This window comes from Phyllostomus discolor, chromosome X (genome assembly GCF_004126475.2).
Source record: "Phyllostomus discolor isolate MPI-MPIP mPhyDis1 chromosome X, mPhyDis1.pri.v3, whole genome shotgun sequence".
Taxonomy (NCBI): domain Eukaryota; kingdom Metazoa; phylum Chordata; class Mammalia; order Chiroptera; family Phyllostomidae; genus Phyllostomus; species Phyllostomus discolor.
The window spans coordinates 57,735,226-57,751,830 of NC_050198.1; the positions used below are offsets into that span (position 1 = coordinate 57,735,226).

The following is a 16,605-nucleotide window of genomic DNA, read 5'->3' on the forward strand; positions in this document are numbered from 1 at the left end:
TGCCACACTCAATACAGAACTATTAGTTCAAAAATACCACTCAATATTCTATTTGGATTAATCTGGACTTCTGTGAAAAACAAAATAATATAAAATACAATTGGTCACTTAAATCTATACTACTCATGTCATCCAAGTTATTAATTTAGTAATTACACTTATCATTAAAGAACAATGAAAGCATATACAATTTTATAACACTTGGGAAATAGTTCAGCATTGATAAATTAATATTTTTGAAATACCTATAGTTTTTATAGAAGCAAAATCATCTCTCTCAGAAAAAAAAAAGTACATCTATGAAGCATCTGTATGTGTTGAGTAGGATTTTTCAAGGAGCAATTAATTGTCCCACTATAAAATGAACATGTACCACTGCTAAGCTTTCACATACTCTTGGTGTATAATGTAGTTCTTGAGTAGTATGATAAAGTAAAGCAATAGAAAAATGAGTACTTTGAATAAAACCCATGGACCACAAGAAGTCAATAATGTAAACAGGTTGAAAGAAAAATAAAAACATTATATAATATTTCACACTTACAGTGGATGGGCTACCTTGGGTTCAGGATTTACCAGAGTTTCACAATTACAATGGCTGGGCAAATTAATTTTTATACACTACATACATTTGTCCTTGCTTATACTTGTCCAAAAACATGATTTAAGAAATATTTTCAAAATGCCAAAATCAACCTTGATTAACAATTGACACTCAAGGGCATCTTAGGGGAGAACACACCAAAATTAAATGATTGAAGAGAACACAAAGTAGTATTCCACAAGAAATACCAGAAGAGGAGAACATTCCTTACAGCACATTTGTAATATTTCAGATTATTCACAGGGATATTTTGGTAGGGCATAGTCATCACAATGTGAAGGTGGAGAAGTTTAGTCTATAAAATGTACTCTTTGAAAGACCAGGAATAAGGATACTTCTGCAGAAATCTTGTACCCATGGCCAAGCAGATATTGTGTATGTACAGAAGTCTGTTTCACAACTACATTTCAGATAAGAACCACTACAACTGCTGCTTTACTACTAGTATACTTCAATTATTTAGCACTTCATCTGTGATTATTGTTGTTTTACTGCTTTTGAACTGCTGACATGTGCAGTAAATATTTATTTAAATTCAAACTCCAAAGATATTGAAAAAAGTAGGAAGATGCTCACATCTTGCTATAAAGCTTATAGAAGATTGAAAGATTATTTGAGAAAAATGCAAATGTGAATTTGTTAACAAATGGAAAGCTGCATATTTTAAAATGCATTTTCAAATTTGTAAAACTTTAAAAATAGACTAAAAAGCCATAGGGGTTGTTCAAAATCATTCTGAAAGAGTTAGCCTGTCTATTCATTTGCTTAAGAAATGCATGTTGTTTACCTACCTACCAGTTTGTCTACAGAGTATGTGTTTGCCTAATAAAAGTAAAAGCTGTTATTAAGAGCTATTGATTTAGTCTACAGAAATTGTCCATTATGTTGAAGATGTTCTAATCATTTCAATTATACTTTTTATTAATAAATTTTCTTCTACAAACACTCTTCTAATTTGAGTACCTCAACACTTCTATCTTGATAATTTCTGATCTTGTCAGTTACTCTATAGAGTTATCCTTTTCTCATAAACATAGTTCAGAATTTTCAAATTCAATAAAAGTCTGTAAATTTTGCGTTTCAAATACCATATAAATGCTGACATATTCATAAATATGTGGAAAATAACTCACCTATTTAGCTTGCAATTCATTTGGTATCATAAAACCTACCCTAAAACAATAGGATTTTTTTTTCTTTTCAGGGAGAGATGAAAATTGTACATTGGAACAAAGTACAATACAACAAAAGCAGGTCCTTCTTGCTCCCACTATTCTGAAAATGTAAAAAATACATTGAAGTAGCAAATCAATTTCTGTGCCTTTTTCTTCAAACACTTTTTCAACACCTTAATGTTATTAGGTATGCTTTATGCTAGGTATAGCAGAAATTCTTTATACTCACATAGCTGTTCTGAGGATGTTAGACTTTTCACTACCAAATATCACTGGTGAAGCTAAGCTCTTTGTATGATAACAATAACAGGGAACTCTTTCTATGAAATTCCTGGGTATCTTTCAGGGGATTATTAAGGGGTAGCTATCCCCTGAGTAATGTCAGAGGCAGGTTACAATAAGCGTGGTTGTCACCTAAGGAAGGTATTGGAAAAATGGTGGTTGGCATCGTGTATTTATTAATGACTGCAGCAGTGTACCGTTTGCATTGAACCTGAACGGTGGAAATTAGTGAAATCAGCTTGAATGACTCCAGAGAGGCTAAGGTACTGGTCATTGCAATAGAGGGTATAGGCTGGAGTTCTCCAAAAAGTTCTTGTTCTGCAGAGTCCAGAACATGGCACTGAGAAAGCCCTTCTTTTTCTTGATAGGCACTTCATATACTAAGTGCTTCCAAAACTCAGAATTTAATTTGCTGCTTTTGGGTCCTTTCCACTTGATCAGTGACAGAAGTCTGATGCTGTGCTTTAGTGATTCTACTTCCTGGCAATCCACCTTCTTTTTAAATTCTGTACCCTCAGTCAATATCACTTTGATTTCTCCACTGATTAGCATGTTATGGAGTCTACTTTCCAATTCAAACATATTCCATCCTCATCTGAGAATATAGTCTGAAGTTAGCACAATAATAAGTCTTCTGCTTTGCTCAACACATCTTGTGAGATCTTCAGTGTATGCTACAAATCACAGAAAGAGAAAAAGAGTAAAACAAAGACATTTCCAGTATTTAAAGCATTAGGTTTGCACTTTGGGATAGTAAAGATCCAGTCTTTCACTAATGTATATAATATTTTATTTTGATGTATTGCACATCCAGAAAGCAAATTTCTTTAAAAAGAAAAAAATGAAAAAAAACTTTAAAACATTAATTTTCTTTCCCCTGATCACTTGTACTGTTTTTGTTTGCTAATATTAAATCTGACTTCTTTGGAGCTTAGGTGTATTTCAGTTATTTTTTATTTATTTGATCATTTAATTTAAAGCAGGCTTCCAGGCTACTACTCTAAGTAAACAAGCAATCATTCAGTTGATGAAAAGAGAAATGGAACTTTTTGATGACTGAAGAGTCACAGTATTTATGTTTTTAGTTTGCTGTTACCCATAGTTTTCAACTGCTAAACAAGTAAGGTGATCTATGTATATGAACTACTTCAAAGATACTGTGATAGAGATGGTGGAAAATCTCTTCTAGAATCATAGCTTGTTTCTAAGAATACTTTCTGTTATTTGTAACCTTAGGTTTTCCATCTTGGCCTTCAAAACTGGATATAGGGAAGTGGTGTGTGTGTGCCCATGAGTTTAATTTGAACCAGCTGTTCTTTGTACAGAGGAAGAAAGAGGGGTGGAATTGGAGGTGAGGAGGAGGTATGAAATTAACAGGAATGGAGGAGGAGTCTATCAGCAGAGAAGGAAGTTTTTGTCCTACTTTGTAGACCAGTTCTGAGATTGAGGTGAATATTTACTTATACCATGGAATAATCCTTTGGCAATCATCCTCCCCAAAGTCGTATTTTCCAAAAAGGGAAACACACTCATGTGCTAACAAATGGAGCGTTGGGTACAGGTGCTGCAACAGAGAGCTGTCTTTACTAAGCAGAGCACAAGGCCTTGTCTAATGTACAGTGCAGAAGCAGTGCTTACAGAAACCATAGCAACATTTGTCACTGCAAATCTGCCCAAGATTACAGACTGCTTTCAAGGAGTCACATTCAGTATCTAGTATCTGGCCACCAAACAGCCCAGTACAAGCCATTTGAAAAGAGAAACTTATTTTACAGTTGCATATTTTACAGATAATCTCTCTCTTCCAGGGTTTATTTCCACCACTTGACAGCCATAACACTTTCACAAGGGAAAATGAGTAAACTTTCTACACACTGTACAGATAAACAAAGAACTTTTTAAGAGATACACATAGAATTGCCTGTTTTACAATTCATCGTTACTGCTGTTTTGGTTTTTACTTACTACATTTTAGGACTTTCGCATGCGATAGTTACAATGATTTTATCTGAGGGAACACAGCAATTTCTACGTGGGGAAAGAACCTCTTAAGAATTTTTAGCATTTTATTGTAAAGACTATGTATTTGGGGGAAAATGAGCATTAAAATCTGCAAGAAAATAAAAACAAAAACAAAAACACCACACAAGAAGTTATGGGGATGTTATCACTCAGTAATTATCATTTAGAGAATTGGTGAAAAGAATAAAATGAAAGGTGGAAAGTTTCAAAGAATGAAAAAATATTATCCCAATGTATCAACAGCTCTGACTCTTCATTTTCTTCCTTTGTTTCTGCTCCAAAAAAGAAAGAAGTTATGTGGGAAGCCTCATCATTGGAACTTGGATCTGTAAGATACGTAAAAGAACCTTCATGTGTCTTTTCCATTATTCTTATCACCTTTCCTCCAGATAAAACAAAACAAAACCCTAACCCAAAATCATGGGATAAGTGCAGGAGTCCATGGAAATGCAATTTTACCAGGTAAATTATGAGTTAATTAATTTTTTAGAAAAATTCTTTAGAAAATAATTTACCAAGTTGTTATTCTGATTTGTGTTCTTCCCTCATTAATTGCAACTTTTTATTTAATTGTTAAAAAAATCTGTACACACCTTTGTAACATAAACTATACCTCTATAAAGTATATCTTCACACTTCTATGAAAAACTATTTTTACATGTTGAGATGTAGTTTAATTTACTTGTTAACTATACCTTTAAAAGCCAAAGGTTTATCTATACATATATGAGGGGAGATACCAAACACCTGAAATTTATTTCTAAAAAATTGTGTATTTATTCTCACATCTTCATTTTTGTAAACATTTTTTATTGTTGTTCAAGTACAGTTGTCTCCATTTTCTCCTTACTACTCTTCCTACCCCAGCCATTCCCACCTCCCACCCCTGATCCCATTCCCCTCAGTTTTGTCCATGTGTCCTTCTCACATCTTTAAACTTCAGTCATCTTTACAGTACACTCCATTTGAAGCAATACTCCTACCAAGATACTTTTTCCACCATTCTAAACAGTTTTTGAACTCATCAATTTTGATGCTTTTTAGTGCTTCTGCCATTTTTTGTTTCACCTCTTCCACATTGGCAAAATACTTCCCTTTGAGGACTTGTTTCATCCAGGGAAACAAAATAAGTCAGGGTGGGATCAGGTGAATAGGGAGGGTGGGGCATGGGGGTTAGCCATTTTTTGGTTAAAATTGCTAAATACTCAGCATTGTGTGAGCAGGTGTGCTTGTAAATTACCCATCATGAAATGGGTAAATGCATGGAAAGTGTCTTCAAAAAAATTCACTGAAGGTGAAGTCAGCCTCTCACAACAATGCCAGCTGGTACACTGATACAGATGGGCTCCTAGAACACTCACCTAGTGGGAGAAGGTTTACTAAAAGGGGCCCACACTCCAGAATATAATTCTGGGGTTTGGGGGGTCACTCTTCATATCTAGCTACTTAAAAATGCAACCCAAGTGTTCACAGTAATTAGAGAAAATATCCATATACATAGTCATTAATTTTGTTGGGAACTCATGGGCTTTGGCTTTGCTATACCTCTTCTCAAATAGGGAAAGGAATGGGTTTTATTTTTCCTATTAATATGTTTCTGCTCCTTTACCTGTTTTGTCATTTCACAGCTAAAAATGCTGCGACATTTAGGGTTTTGGGGAGCTTCTTAGAGATTCATTAGACAAAAGTTGCTATTTCCCATAGAATGAAAGCCTGTCAGGAAAGAGCCCACTATGTTCAGCTGTGCAAGTTGTGGGTACTGAAGGGAACCTTGGAGAGAGGGAATGGTCCCTGTCTCCTGCATACTACACTCATTGTGCTTATTCTGGCAAAGCCTAGTGGATAGTTGAGGCAACCATCTAGATTTTTTTCTGCTGAAAAACTCCTGTGGAAGAAAAAAGTTCTGAACTACCCTGGTTTACCCTATATATACATTAATCATATGTACTGGAATCAGGCATTCAGTACCTCAAAATTTTCGCTGGGTAGACACAACCTAAATGTCCCAAAGAAAACATGAGCCATTTGCTTGGGCCTCAAATTTTGTGTTCTGTTTCACTTGGAGAAAAACAAAGTGGAAATTTTCAGATGTGAAGCCTGCATTTCACTTCTAGGGATTATGATCAGTGGCTAGGCAGTAACCTCAGTCTTTAAAAGCATCTGGGGAGGTGCCTCTGGAAAAGGAGAAGACTGTGCCCTAGCTTCCTTACTCTGGCTCTCCCTATGTTTGTTCACTCTGTTTTTCTTTTTCTCCCCTCTCCCTTTGCTACTCTCTACCTCTCTTTCTCCTGTTTTTTTAATTTTCTTTTTCTTCCCCATCTCACTCTTGTTAGTTTACCTCTGTCTTTGCTTTTTTCCCTCACTCTTTCTTTCTGCCTTTCCCTCTTTTACTCTCCCTTTCTCTTTTGTATATCTCCCTTTGCCCCCTTCCTCCCTCCCTTCCTTACACTTTTTTCTTTCTCTTTACATTTATGAAAACAAACAAACAAAAAAGACCTAGCCATCATGGAAAATATAAGTAAATTAACAAGAGACTAAAGAGATACAGTTAATATTTTTCACTTGCTAATCTTTAGCCAGAGAATTATTGTTGACTTCTACAAAGCAAATGCCCAAAATAATTTTCCCCTTACCCTGGGGTTGCATGTTTGCACCCAATGACTGAATTGGAGCCTGATATATTAGAATTATATCTTGTTTTTATGGCCTGTGAACTAAGAATGATTAGTAAACTGTTTAAAGTTTTGTAAAAGGAAGAATAAAAAGAATATGGTACAACAGAGACTATATATAACCCACAAAGCCTAAAATATTTACTATCTGGATCTTCACAGAGAAAGTTTTCTGTCCCTGAATTAGAGATCAATCAGTGTGTGTAGACCTGGAAAAGTTCCAAATAAACTATGAAAAAACAGGTATCAAGTTAAGATATTGCTTATCCATGGCTAGTGTAGTCTCTGACAGGCAACGGTGTTACCTGATAGAGCTGTGGGTTTTGGAGACACTTTAGAAACCTCCAGAAACCATTTTTATAAAGCTTGTTATCATGAAGAGATAATAAAGAAACTTTTTTCCACAAAAATCACTAAATCCATAGTACATATGAATATTTGCAGTATCTTGCTTTGACTTTCTCAGGCAAATTTAGCAACTGAGTAGCAGGAATCTCTTTTTGAGCCTTAATGACCCTTAAAAAACTCTATTTTCTACATAAAAATATAAAATATCCCCTAAATTAAAGGTCATTATATTTGTGCAAGTTTTAAAGTAGCTTATCATGACAGAATAAACTAAAGAACCCTCTGCTTTTCTAGACAAGGCTTTGAACCTATACCAGATTATCAGACACGAAACAAACTCAATTACACTTAATCTATTTGTGATCTTCACAATTTGGCAAAAAAAGATTTGATAGTGGTGCTTATGTTGGTATACATTCATTTTTCACATTATAAGTGCACCTGCAAAGAATCTTTTCCTTTTGACAGAAAGTTAGAAAAATATTCTAGAAGAAAATGCATTGTCCCTAGGCCCACCTTGGGATATGTCATGGCAGTAGCACGATTATTTGTAGGAAACAAAAAAAAAGTAATTACCACAAACCATATTAAAGGCAAATCAAATTCAATCACTTTCATGGGTACTTGTAAAAAATTCCAGTGCATTAAGAAATGCAGAATTAGAGATATAAAACTTACTTGAAAATAGGACACACATTAACAAAGCAAAAAAATACACTGGAGAAAGAAATCAAGCAACAAAATTGAAGCAATAATAATGGCAGCCTCAATAAATTTTTCTAAAGGGATGTATATACACTTTTCCAAAAGAACTCAATACTTCACTAAATTTCAGGCTCTCAATTTGCTGCAGATTCAGGTAGAAAGACAAGGAGAAAAACATTCCATATTCATGAATTTCATGTGGACTTGCTACTGCATACTAACCATATGTTGTCAAACCATAAATTAACCATAATATAGCAAACTAATCAATTAGCAACTTGTAATTATGTTTTGTGTAGACACTTCCACTTATGTCAAGGTGATTATTAGGGGAAATTAGCATATTTTAAAAAGTTTAAAAAAACAAACAGCTTATAGTCAAAGGTATAATTTATTACTTTGCCAGGTTCATCTAATAGTAGTTCTATATGATTATACCTACAGTTCTGTATATCTACTATCAGTTAAACAGACCCTGGCAATCGCTAGGGCAAAACAGGATATTTCAAAACAGATAATAATCCATTAACTTTTAACATTAGCTAATTGATATCCATCAATGATGATACTTATAAAAATCTATGGTTTAATATACCAAGACTTAAAAACAAGAGTCTCTGTCAGTGATTGAAATGGTTCCTTTCCTATAACTGGTGTGAAGAAACCAGCAAAAAATAATATAGGTCTTCCAAGTATCAAAGAAAAATGTACAACTCAGCACTATATATTTGGAAAAAATATTAGCCCTCTCATATAACTAGAGGCTTACAGTGGGGTACTTTATAATGTGGTCTTACTTAAAATAATGTCTGCATTTTAAATAATGATGCCTAATATTAAACTACTGAAAGAGTTATACATATTGACAACCTGACTCTTTATTTTGGGTGTGGTTGCTAAAGCTTTGGGATGTTGATTCTGCCTCTAGCAGATGTAAGATTCCATCTCTGTCTGCCACAGAGACTGAGGCAACAAAATTTTTATTTAGCTAGGTGTGTGGTTCGGGGAGGAGGTGTATTTCTAAACAGTGTGTGATATTACCCTACCAAAACCTTCTATGTCCCCACCCTCTCCATGTCCTTGGCTTGATAATTCATACATAGTTTGCTAGGATAAATTTTTTTGGTGGGAGTTATATTTTTTAATAATAGGTTAATAAACAGTTAACATGGATTTGCCGAGACCTTGTGACTGTAGGGAACTATATTTATTTAGTGCTGACTTTAGAGGCTACATTTCTGAAAGTGGATCCTTTACTTTTACTATTGCATTTAAGCTGTGGGTGGGCAGGAGAGCATGGTAGTGGACAGAATCTACTCTGAAATGTTGTTCACTTCTCTAACTTCTTTCCCTTCTTTCTTTACCTCCTAGCCAAGAGTAGAGGTAGGTAATGGAACATATCTGGAGAATATTGAAAGAAAGATAATGTTGAGAATAGTGAAGACAATCTGCAAATGGCCATTCCCCTCTTGTTTTCCCAATTAACCTCATACCCTAGAAACTTAGATATAGTAAATCCAATCAGTACAATCTTAGTAAACATGAGCAATTTGCCCCTTATATAGTCTTTTCTGTGGTTCCTTCAGTACTTAAGACAATTTTATCCTGGTGTCCTACTCTTTATTTTTCAAAGGTCCCTGTTCTTTGTGCTTCCCAAACAGTATGTTTACTGATTTAAATTCTACACAATGGATTCTTTCTTTACTTCAGATGTTGATGACACACCCTTAGTCCATTGACTTCAGTGTATTCCTGACTTCAGTGTACAATGAAGTAGTTTCTTCTTTCTTGACTCTAACAGAAAGGGAATGGTGGGCATATCTAAATTTATTCTATGTGAGTAATTGCACAAAATGTGTTAAATTGCCATGATTTTTCATGTCACCTTTGCCTCACACTTTTTAGATCTCAGACATCAAATTGCTTGGAAAATTATTTTAGCACTCCACAAGGACAATTTACTTGAATGATGTACAATATGTCAAGCTATTAGAGGAACTATTGTCAATGAGCACTACAGATCCATGTCCAAAAAAGTTTTCTGCATGCCTCACTTCAGAAGTGACTAGGCATCATCTGACCCCAGATGTAATCTCCAGTCATTTCTTATTTCATTATCATCACAAGGACATGGCTAGTACAAAGTATTAAAGAAGTGAAGATTAGATGAATCAGGGAAGTCTAGCAAATTCAAGAATTTAATTAGAGATTATATGTATTTTCCTTAAATTACTATAGAGGCCCTAAGATACCTGAGTGAAAGAAACTCATAGAAAAATTGAGCATGAAAACAAATGGAAAGCCAATTTGATACCAGAGGCTGAATTTATAAATATAATTTCAACAGACATTGCTGATCAACCATGTGCATGAAAATATTTATATTTCACTAGTATCTTTCTCAGATGCAATGATTAGTGAATAATTCACCTAGAGCTCCCCATAGTATTCCTACAAATAAAAGGGGGAATTGAGGTTAAAACTTTTAAAGGGTTGTTTTAACTACTCAAAGCCCAGCTAGACATTGTTAGATATTTCTAAATCATCAGTCAGAACTGGATCAATTTAAAATTTGTTGGGAACCGCCCTGACTGGTATCAGAAGCTGAAACACCCCCCTAGGCTGAGGCTAAGGGAACGCCCTTGGAACCGTAAGCCAGCAAGGAGACAAAGGCTTGTCTCCCTGGCAGGAATGCTGCTTCTGCTGCTTTATTCATAACTGAACCCCAAAAAGCTTGGTCGGTTAGCCAAAGACGGGTAAGATTCCCCACGGGGGGAATGACCTAAGGCAGGCACGATCACTTTGGGAGGCCCCCCAAAAGAAGGACTTGGGGGGCTGCAGCAAAAGGGGGTGATGGACCCTCGCTTCTCAGCTTTGACATAGCCTGAGTTCTCATCGTCTGGGAGAAAAACTTCTTATCTCTTGGTTGCCTCAGTTCCCGTGCTAAGCCTGAAACAATGACAGGGTGGTGCAGCTCTGTGCTGAAAAGGGGCAGATTCCCTGGGTGATCAGGCCTAAGAAAGAACATGTAAATTACTGTTAAACCTTCTTTGTTTAGAATGCTCTCAGTTGAATGAGAGGGGTTCAAGGAGGAAGTTTGTTCCTCAAAGTCTTACAGCTCTTTGACCCCAACTCAATAGACTAGCAGAGTTCCTTGTTTTCTATAGTTCCTTACTTCCCCCTGATAAGTACTGTACTTTACCTGAATTATTATGCAAAATGAGTCCAATAAAAGCAGGTATGGATGGTAAATCAGGGTGCCCCCCACTAGGGGGGTGGCCATTCTGTCCCTACTTCCCCACAGAAACTAGTCTTGTCTCTGTGCATGTGTGTTTTTTCTCGCGTGTTTTTTGGCGAGCCATCCACAGCGTTCCGTGGTCACTGCTGGCTGGTGACCCACGCAACAAAAATTGTTAATAGACTTCAGGCCAAGATGGAGCTATAAGTAGGTACCTTTTGCTACCTCACAAAACCAAAAGGACAACAACCAATTTAAAAAACAAAAAACAACCAGAACTGTTAGAAAATTGAACTGTATGGAAGTCCAACAACCAAGGAGTTAAAGAAGAAACATTCTTCCAGAGCAGTAAGAGTAGCAGAGACAGGCACATGGGGCAGAAAGGACGCATAGTAAGGCTGTGGCTGGTGGACCCATTGGTCCCACATTTATGTGCAAATAAATTGGGAGGAACAACTGGGGAATAAGACAGACAGTGCAACCCAGGATTCCAGTAGAGGGAAATAAAGCCTCAAAACCTCTGGCTGTAAAAACTTCTGTGGGTTGTGGCAGCAGAAACTGAGAAACTGAGAAACTCCCAGTCTCACAGGAGAGTCTTTTGGAGGCACCCAGGGGGCCCTAGAATGTACACAAACCCACCAGCCCAGGAATCAACACCAGAAGAGCCCAATTCACTTGTGGGTACCAGGGGAAGTGACTGAAAGCAGGACAAAAGCCCAGCAAGCAGCATTGTACTCTCTCTGAATCCTCCCCCACATTCAGCTCCACAACACAGTTAAGTGGGTTGCCATACCCTGGCTAATACCCAAGGCTTTGGCCCTTACAACATAACAGGTGTGTTGAGACAAAGAAATATGTCTCTAATGAAAGAAAACATCAAGACTCTAAGAAGAGAATTAAGCAATGAGGATATAAGTAACCTTTCAGATGTAGAGTTCAAAACACTGGTAATCAAGATGTTCACAGAAATGACTGAGTACGGCCACAAGATAAAGGAATAAGCAAAGGCTATATAAAGTGAAATGAAGAAAAATATACAGGGAATCAGCAATGAAGGGAAGGAAACTGGGACACAAATCAACAATTAGGGACAGAAAGAAGGAAAAAAACTCAACTGGAACAGAATGAAGAAACAATAATTCAAAAAAATGAGGAGAGGCTGAGGAACCTCTGGGACAACTTGAAATGTTCCAACATCCAAATCATAGAAGTCCCAGAAGGAGAAGAGGAAGAGCAGGAAATTGAAAACTTATTTGCAAAAATAATAAAGGAAACTTCCCCAATCTGGCAAAGGAAATAGATGTGTGAGTAATAGATAAGCTCAGAGAGCCCCAGAGAAGTTGGACCCAAGGAAAAATACACCAAGACACATCATAATTAAATTACCCAAGATGAAAGAGAAGGAGAGAATCTTAAAAGAAGCAAAAGAAAAGGAGACAGTTACCTACAAAGGAGTTCCCATTAGACTTTCAGCTGATTTCTCAAAAGAAACCTTGCAGACAAGAAGGGTCTCAAAAGAAGTATTCAAAGTCATGAAAAAGCAAGGACCTACATCCAAAATTACTCTATCCAGCAAAGCTATAATTTAGAAAGGAAGGGCAGATAAAGTGCTTCCTAGATAAAATCAAGTTCAGGAAGTTCATTGTAACCAAGCCCTTATTAAATGAAATGTCAAAGGGACTTATTTAAGAAAAAGATCAAAACTATGAACAGTAAAATGACAACAAACTCACAACTATCAACAACTGAACCTAAAAACAAAAGCAAACTAAGCAAAGAACTAGCAGAGGAACAGAATCACAGAAATGGCAATTACATGGAGAGTTATCTGTGGGGAGGGGGAGTAGGAGGGGGAGAATGGGGGAAATGGTACAAGGAATAAGAATCATAATTGGTAGGTACAAAATGGACAGGGATTTGTTAAGAATAGCATAGGAAATGTAGATCACAAAGAACTTATATGTACAACACATGAACATAAACTAAGGTGGGTAATGCTGGATGGATGGGGGTGCAGGGCAGAGGTGCATAATGGGGAGGAAAAAATCGGACAATTGTAATAGTGTAATCAATAAAATATATTTAAAATTAAATTGTTAATAAATATTGCATATATATGCAGTATATATAAATGAAATTGTTATTAAATGCTGCATTTATTTATTTATTTATTTATTTCATTTCTTTTTTCTAAAGGCAAACAAAACATATAGGTTTGGGATATTTCTGCTCTAAGTCTTAGAATGCTATGCTCTCCATCTGATCAATAGCCTTCAACCCAACTTAATAAATTTTCGTATTTTTTAAATCTCTGCAGAAACACTGAGATAAAATAGGCTCAAGGGCCAAATGGTACTCATCCAAAAATTTCCCCAATCTCAGGATTTCAGTCACACAGCTGGGTTCCATTGGTCACATGTCAGATTCTGAGCAAATCTGTTCATTCCTCAAGGATCTACTAAGCCCCATGAGCACAATGTGTTCTGTGTATAGTACTTTACACCACAAAACTCAGCAGCTGTAGGGGTGAGAAAATCTCTGCTTCTCAAGTTTTTGTCTCTAGATAGTTTTGAGTAGGTTTTTTTTTTTCTTTTAAATCTGGTTTTCTTTTGGTTGTTTGTCATTTCTGACATTAAGATGCCTGTTCACAACAAAGTTCCTTTTGCTATTCTCAGGGCACATGTTTCTAGCCTGGGAAAAAACAGACCAAACTTATACTGGAAGGTGGGAATTCTTGCCACATTCAGGCACCATACCTGAGAAAACATAAGAAAGATCCTGGCCACAGGTCCAAAAATGGAAATGTAGGTCACTGCTATGGAAATAATATCCATATTTGAAGACTTTTAATTTTAGCATTAAGAGAAAATATTTATGTCAAATCTCCCCATCTCTGCTGGTTCATGATGACCAAAGGACACTTCCCTAGTAGGCTATATGAGAAGGGTTCAGACACGTTGACCTCACAATGGAAAGTGTCATGACCATATTGAAGCTTTTTAAGAACTCTTAGGAGAAGGAGGGAGAGAGAGAGAAAGATGAGGTGGGAGAGAGGGAAGGATGTGGAGAGAGATTCATTCCCACTCATGTACTTTTAAACTGTATGCATTGGAAAGTTTTATGTGTTAATAATATTGAGTTGGAATACCATGAGAGTGGTGCAATAAAAAACTGAAGATACATCAAACCGAAGGTGTTAAATATGAATGGGTTTATGTCACAGACTTCATTGATTTGATAAATAGAAAATTATTGTTGTAAATCAAGAACATTATGAAGTCTGCTTCTATAGTCCTCAAAGTCCTCATTGCTAGTTTTTGGAGGAACAAGTAGTGTTGGGACAACATGTTTTAAATGAGATGTGAGGGACAAACATAACTTATAATATTGTAACTAGGTCTCCCTTTTCTGCAGGAATGTTTCTATATTTATATAGCAAAATTTGTTAAATCTGTAGTGATGGCTACAAATACTGACTACAGAAGCTTCATTAATAACATACATATCCCAAGTCCAAAATGTTCTACTCTTTCATTCATGTATAAATCAAGTACATTATTCATATGGCTCATCGACTTCCTAAGTGTGTGCTAAAAATGCTGAGGAAAAACTCATTAATTATGACATGGTAACTGCTCTGCCAGCTCTGAAATGTTGATGGAAAAGAAAAATTGTCAAAGGACCTTTTTATGATTTTTTGCAGGTTATACTCATAAATCAGAATTAAGAGAACATGAATTACCTTGTTTAGGAAGGAAGGATCAAAGTCAAACAGCCTCCAGTGGTTGCAACTAAAAATCGCATAGTTGTGTCAATTGAGTCTTTCTTCCTGTGCACCATTGGGTATCCAGGATCCAACTCTCTGCTCTGTATGACAGTTGTATAATCTCAAAAAAATTAAGGTCATTGTTATGAATTGTAAAATATCTGCCCATTATGATAGCATCTCCATGGGTGTTTTTATGCTAAGTTCTTTAAATTCCAAGGTATAGTAGGTGACAACCCCTATCATCTATGCGGTGTGTTATAGTCCGCAGCTAATGAAGTTTTGAGCTAGAAAATACAACTTGTACTAGCCTTATACTCTATGATCAAGAAAGATGTTCAGACCTGTCTATAATGCAGCAAAATAACTAATTAATTTCAATGAAGTCATCCAAATAAGTAGCTGACTCAATGAGGTATAAAACATTTTACCACATGTTTGGCTAAATTAACATAGCAGGTTGATTCAATTCACTTGTCAAGTCATCGAACTAGACTATCTGTGAGCACTAGCAGGACACAATTTTGAGATGCATCCTTCTCCCCCTAATTCTCTCTAGGTCTCATTCTCACCCATGTACAAATAGCTGCTTATTTATACAATAAGCAAGTGTCATCTACTGAGTCTCAGGTAAAGTGGATCTCCTGTTTTCCATATTGTTCCTGTTTCCATTTCTAATGTGTACAATGGTGAATCATTGTTTTCTAGTTCAGAATAAAGATGATGTTGAAATATTCAGACTTAAAAACTGCTATTTTTATTCACTTGGTAAGGTTGATAAAGACCGGTTATTTGTGGGGCTAACAATTTTGTAATGCAAGAAAGTGAAAAGACCAGCACCACACTGAGTTTTGCTGAAGATGACTAGTCTGACATTGAATATAAATTCTACTTTGGTAATGATGTTAGTTTAATACCATTTAAGCTATTATCACTGTAAATGTAGGTTTTACAGAATTTCTACATTTAACAAGATGTTTTGGGGAACAATACAAAACATACATATTAATATAATGAGTAAGGCCAAAAATAGTAAAGAAGTCTTTTAATTTTTATTAATGATTAATTAACATCTTGTAGCTATTTTTGCAAATATTTGAAAAAATAAAAGTAATATACTCATTAGCTTGTTTTAAGGATTAACACTGTCTCTATTATTTAATCACATTTTTCCCTTTCAGTAGAAATTTTCTTTGAAACTTTCATTTTCACTTTGTTTAAGAAAATGTCTTTCACAAACAATTGACTAATGAAGCTCTGTCAATTGGAAGTGATATATGTAGGCATCTGTACATAAAAAATGGAGCATAGCCATAGAAACAGGAAAGAGCTTAGAGATCATGAGAGAATGAGGCTTGGAAAAATGGAAAGTACTCTGAACTGTATGGGACTTCCTTTTACGATAATGAAAATGTTCAAGAACTTGATAGCTGATGGTGGTACAACATTATCCAGATTCCAAAGCCAATGAATTGTATAATTTATCATGTTAATTTTTATATTATGTATAGTTCCCTCAATTTTTACAATGTCATGAATCTGTTCTTCCTGGTTAAAATATAACATAATCAGGTTTCCAAATATACAAAAAAAAGAAAGTACCTTTCACATACTGTCATGTAAAAATCTATGACGTACATCTGAAATACAAAAAAATATTGAATATAAACTAATTGAAAACTAAATAAAAAACAAATAAACTTTTACTTATTTTATTCTCATTATCTCCTCTTGTTTTAAGACAACACTGTTCAAACAAAATCAACAAGCATCTATGAAGCATCCAATTATTC

The 16,605-nt window shown here is 35.5% G+C and overlaps 1 protein-coding gene across 1 annotated transcript in view; it reads right to left on the bottom strand.

Annotated features, from left to right (window-relative positions):
• Positions 1 to 1,050: 1,050 nt before the first annotated feature.
• Positions 1,051 to 16,605, bottom strand: part of IL1RAPL2 (interleukin 1 receptor accessory protein like 2) — a 51,413-nt gene continuing 35,858 nt past the window's right edge. Inside the window, 4 exon segments of the mRNA XM_028523395.2 lie at positions 1,051 to 2,239; positions 2,241 to 2,305; positions 2,308 to 2,412; positions 2,415 to 2,735. Coding sequence (XP_028379196.2) covers positions 2,039 to 2,239; positions 2,241 to 2,305; positions 2,308 to 2,412; positions 2,415 to 2,735 — 692 coding nt within the window. The 3' untranslated portion in view covers positions 1,051 to 2,038.